This window comes from Tetrao urogallus, assembly GCF_951394365.1.
Source record: "Tetrao urogallus genome assembly, chromosome: 3".
In the NCBI taxonomy this organism is placed as follows: Eukaryota; Metazoa; Chordata; class Aves; order Galliformes; family Phasianidae; genus Tetrao; species Tetrao urogallus.
In genome coordinates this window covers 17384264-17390263 of record NC_136815.1, presented here as the reverse complement: position 1 = coordinate 17390263, position 6000 = coordinate 17384264, and the positions used below count along the sequence as shown (strand labels likewise).

Sequence of the window (6000 nt, the reverse complement as noted above, 5' to 3'; positions counted from 1 at the left end):
ACAAAATAATTACTTTAACCTTGCACCTGTGTTTTTGTAGATTTTTTGTTGTTTCATTTAAGCAGACACATAACTAGGAGGCCAGAAGAAGGCTGGGCGTGCTAAAGATACAGAGGTCCTGAAAGGAGAGAGAGGCTATAAAATTGTCTCTTCTGAGAAAGGTGAATACAATATTAAAGAATATATGCTTATGAAAAAGGTTTTTTTGCACATAATTGTAATACAGCATTTTTTTAAACCAATGAATATAGCATGGAAAGTTCTTTATTTGACTAATTTGAATCTTCCTTAGTTTTAAGCAAATTTCCAGTAGCTAATGGTTAAACCCTTGGGCACAAAACCCTAAGTATGAAGACAGAAACTCTTTGCTCCAATTCCTGCCAGTATTTTAAAGAAATTGTCCAGATTCAAAAGGTAGGGACAGCTTCAAAAAAGAAAAAAACTGTATGTGTGAGTATTTAATCTGGAAAAGGAGTTAGAGGGAAATCTAGCTGTAGTCTTCAGTTGCCTGGACAGAGTGTATAGAGGAGACTTAACCTAACTCTTCTCAGTAGAAAGTCAAGTGGGAACAGACAAAAATTGCAATGATAAAATTCTTACTGGAAAAGAAAAAAAAATTCCTTGTGAAAGTGGTCAAATACTGCAACAGGGACTAAAGAGGTTACAAAATTCTCCACTTTAGACATACCTTAGCCCTGTTATAAGTGGGGATTGGGGCTAAGTGGTCTCTTGAGGTCCTTTCCAACTTCAGGAGAAGTATGACCTCATGAAACTCAGAATGTTATAAATATTTTGACAGGATCTACTGTGCAAAAGGGAATTGAAACAGTTGTTTAGGACAAAGCAGAAACTACATATGAGGGCACTTGTTACTTAGGGTTGAGTTTCTAGCGCCTGTATTCTCAAGAAAATCTCAATATGAAGATGACTAGGAAGAAGGAAATCAGTGTGTAGCTAATGCACAGTGACTGTATCCTTTCCAAACGTGTTGTAAGTATCAACAAAATAATAAATGTTTGCACAGTCCTCAAATTTTCCAGTACAGTGGGAGAAAATCTGGATCTACACCCCTTCTCCAATTCATCTGTGTGCATGCTATTCCAAAGGAATACATTCCTTGAATTAAAAAGGACCAGAGATGTTTTAGTCAGAAGCTTGTGACATTTTATTGTATTTTGTAGCATTCTTTCTATGACATGCCTAATACAACATCTGTAACCACTACTAGAAGGATGGTACGAGGGTATTCACTGCACTTACAGCCAAATTTGATAACCAGTAAGCAAACAGGCAGCTACGGCTTATATTGCATTTAAAGTCTGAAATAGCAGCCCAGGTCAGAAAAATCTTACTGTCCTTATCATTGTTATGTTCTAGGTAAATACGGTCATATTCTAAATGAAGGGAGAAAACCTTAAGATTAAGTGGAAGTCCACAAGCAGTTTCATGGAATGTTCATATGTGTCTAAATAGTGCACTTTTTTTTTAGCAACGTTTCTTCTAGCTAATTATGAATATATTTGTACTTATAGATGCTTTATTTCCTAGTTTACTTATGAAGCATATAAACCATAAAACTAAAACTAAGATTTGTGGGATTTTTCTAAAATAGATCTCAAAAATATATTTGTGGGGCTCTGGGGTCTGTTTTTCCTTTTCCTTTGTTCGAGAACATCAGGACTCCATGTGCCTGGTAACACAAGTACAATTTAAACCAGGTCATACAGAAGCTTTATCAACTAGAATCACAGTGAGAGAACATTTAAGCAGCTTTCTTTCTCTCTGGTCCCCAGTTCTCTGCAAGTGATTGCAGAGACCCCACTTAAAAACTACTTCAGAAGGACAAGAGAGGAGAAAAACCATTCAGATACTAAGCTAAGAGTCTACCCTTGGAAGATGGGCTCCAGATAATCATTTTTGTGTTAATAAAGCCAAATTACCCATGCCTGGGGGAGGTGGACTCCTCAAGCAGTCCACTGTGGCAGTATGCAGAGAGGGCTTTTGGTGGAGCCTGTAGCAGTGGAGCCAGTATTATCCTAGCTCAGAAGTGAGTATAAAAACAGAGGCTGGAAACATTCACAGAGTCCTAGATTTAGATTTATCCTTTTGTTAGAATTAACTTCTTAGCCAGACCTGTCAAAATTTAAGTATAAATAATTTTAAACAAAACACCCTTGTTTGAGCAGATAGAGATGCAAGTTTTAGTCCTAGAACTATAACTTCTGTAAGTGACAGCATAAGTGGCAGGCATTTTAGTTGTGGGATTTTCCAAGAAGATATTCAAAACTCTCCTTGAATAAAAGCCTGATAATGCAAGAATACCAAATTACACATCCTGAGCCATTTTAGCTATGTAAAAAGACACCTTCCCCTAGCCCAGATGGGGTTTAAATTTGCTAAACTTTGACAGTTCACTGGCAATACTGGGAAACCGACTGGTGCTCGCTATACTGCTGAATGACTGATTACACACTGCTTTTTCTTTTGTTTCTCCTTATTCAAGTATTCAGTTGCTGTATCTGACTGGATCAGGACTAAGAGAAATAAAACACTGTGCATTACATTTGAAAAACTACATATACAATCTTAGATACCAAGAACTTTCTGTAAAATTTCTTTCCTGACACTCAAAACATCTATCATCATGCCTCATCTTTAAAAGTTACCCTACTTTTTCTGAGACAAAATACACTAGGGCTGAGATAGGAGTAAAGAAGAGCAGAAAAGAATTGCATTATACCAGTCTGGCAAGTATACTTCAGAGCTGACACTCCACTATGAGCATCAGTACAAGGTAGTCTAGCATCTGAATGTGCTTTACAAACAAGAAAAAAAATCCAGTTTGTAACTATTGAGAAACATGAAAAGATCCTTAAAACATAGTCAAAAGTAAACATTTACTGGATTACTTTAAAGTATATTACTAGAACCAACAGACATAACTTTAAACATGTATATAGTATTATACATAAAAATGCATAGATGTACAGTAAATATGCTCATTTATACGTAGACAGAGTAATATGTACACATAAAGTCTGCTGCACATTCGTAACTCTAAGCAGTGATTCTTGTGGCATATTGTCATAAAGCAGTTTTATTATACAACAGTTTCAATGCAGTAGGTGTTGAGAACAACGCATATTAATGCTAAGTATGTGAGTTATATCCATTTACTCTTGAAATGTACAAATATAGGAGACAAAGGCCATAAATGCAATAGTACCTACACCTCCAAGACTTCCTTTTTTTAATTTAAATATGCACAAGTCCGCCTAATGGTGATACATAGGTTTCTTTCCTGCTTCCATTCAGTGTCAACACAGTGACCAAACACTCAGTACAAAATCTTTGACACACTTCAGCACCACTTCCACTGATTCAACTCAGTGTGCTCCTGACCTTGAAGTCTTCAGGTCAAAATAAGAGGAAAAAATAAAATAAAAAATATATAAATAAAACAAACAAGCTTGTGGGCTTCTTTTCACAAGTTATTTGCCACCAATACTGTTAAAGCAGCTGAACTGTAGTGCATCCATGGGCAGGAGCATATAGCAGCTTTTGTGCACTTTGCAAAAATATATTAAAAAAAGTAAATCAAGTCTTTACTGGCTTGTTTTGTCTGTAGCTAAAAAGATGCTGTGCTGCTTCTGAGCCCTCTCCATCAAATTCTTTTTCTTCTTTTTCTTCTCCTTTGTTTTTGTTGCCCTTCTTCCTAAAAAAAAGAGAGAAAAAATATCACTGAGTCAATGAAGCAAAAAATACAAAGGTAGTATTAGAATGCAACCAAAAACCTCAGTGGCACAGGAATTACCAACGGGGACTGCAAATATAAAGTTTAGTTAATACAATCTGATCATTAGTAAAAACAGAACCTTTTGATATGGTATAAAGAGGAAGCAAGATCCTGGACTGTCAGCACTTGTCCACAACACTGTTTTGCTGGTATGAGTAACAGTATTTATGTGGGTCTTGGTTTAATGGGATAATTCATGCAAGCAACGTTATGCAAGTGCCTAGGACCCAGAGCCAAACAAGTAGGTAGACTCCTAACTCACTACAAGCTGGATACATGCCTCACACACTTGCGTAAATTTGCTTGAGTGAGTAATCCTATTTAAGTCAAGTCTAATATATCCCGGATTTCAATGAGAAATTAGGCACTGCAGCCCAAGTATTTGGCTGGGTGCTTTGGCAGAAAGAGTGCTGCCTCTGTAAAGAACTGCTATTATTAATTATTAACACACACTGCCTAATTCTCACAATGCGTTACTGCGCTGAAACACAAGTTTCATTACGCACTTCTTGTGACTAGAAGCTCACTGAAAAATAACCCAAATGATGAAATCGGGATCAATGCAGCAAAAAGAATTCTCAGGTTCCTGAAATGAGAATGTTTTTCTCCTGTTCAGCTCCAATAATAAATCAATGAATTCTGATTAGTTCAGCAGAGATCCCGCAGACTAGAAAAAATGCTAGACAGAATGAACCCAATTCAGCATTATGTTAACTTTATTTTACTACATTATATTTAAATCCTATATACTTTAGTAGGATTTAAGATGACTGAATAGTGCTTTAAGTGAGACTGATTGCATTTTCTCAGCAGTGTGATATAAAGAAATATGTGATCAATGGAGAAAAAAATAAGGATATTAGGCTGTAGAGATGCCAACTGTAAACTTTCAGGAAAACTAAAAGAAGAAGACATTAAAATAAAATTCAAATGGCAGACAACACAGAAATGTGAAAAGTACTTTTCAGCTACAATGACAGCACATGGCTGAATTAACTAATATTAAAATTATCAAGATGTATGATTCATTAAACATACAAGGATTACATATTTGCAATGTGCTGCCTAAGCTACTATTCTCTAGGAATTATTAGAACATTAGCTTTGAAAACAGGACAGGACATTAAGTTAATGAGAACATGAGTTTAGTCCATATGAAAATCATAAGGGTCCTTGGAGTTTACTTCTGCTTCTTGTTAAAGTCTGGCATTAATGCTACTATGGCATTTTGCCATTTTTAAATCTAGTTAATCCTACACAGTTAAACTTCAGTCCAACCAATCATTAATCAAAGCCGCTTTTAAGTTTAAACTCTTTAGTAACACTGTATCTAATGACTAGGTACACCTAATGAGGTCAGGGAGAAGGAATACTTGACACAGAGCGGCATTACAACAAGATGGTTTTGATTATACACATTTCCATACCAAATTTTTATTATGTGATTCTACTAGTTGGTATATTGTGGAGCATCAAAATATATAGTTGATACATAGTTGAACACTGCATTCTTTCTTGAACTTTAAATATATTCTAATTATTTAACCTGAATCTTGGAAATATTTATTAAGGAAGTATTAGATGATCTGAAACAAGTGACAGTGCTACTAGTCAAAAGACCATTGGAATCAATTAGAACTTTACTGGAGTTTTGCTACCCAGCTTGCTTAGCGATCTTCACTCTGAAGTTTCACCGCACCAGTCAGCAAAGGAAATACGATTTCCAATCAGCACATCTAATTTTCTCTGTGGCCTCCTCCACTGAAGCAAAATGTTCACTGTATGTTTCAGAGAGTAACAGATTCTATTCTTTGTCCTCTAAAAACTCTGACATGCGTAGGTAAAAGGACATACAACCCACTTGGTGTGCATCTCTAAGCCTTACAAAGTAATTTGTGTAACAAACAAGTACCAAACCATATTGCTAGCATGCTCCCATTACAGCATCCTTAAACTATAGTAGATACAAATGATTTGACAAGCCACTGTGCAACAAACACATTCTTGTGTTCCGGATGCCCTGCAGCAGCCATCCCAGTGCCTGCAGAGAGCCTCCAGAAGAGCAAGCCACCCCTGTGGTACAAGTGATGAAGCTGCCTCTACAAAACGCTGAAACCTACATGGCCCAGTCTGCATAGAAATAGGCCTGCTAGAAAGGGAAAACTTAACAGTCCCCCTCTGCACATGCTTGGAGGCTCTGGAGC

At 36.5% G+C, this 6000-nt stretch overlaps 1 protein-coding gene across 2 annotated transcripts in view; it reads right to left on the bottom strand.

Moving 5' to 3' along the window:
* Positions 1-3605: 3605 nt before the first annotated feature.
* RSPO2 (R-spondin 2) overlaps positions 3606-6000 on the bottom strand; it is a gene marked incomplete at both ends in the record, with an annotated part of 95084 nt that continues 92689 nt past the window's right edge. For both annotated transcript variants that reach the window (XM_079533335.1, XM_079533336.1), the window contains one exon: positions 3606-3715. In XM_079533335.1, coding sequence (XP_079389461.1) covers positions 3606-3715 — 110 coding nt within the window. The remainder of the gene's footprint in view (positions 3716-6000) is intronic.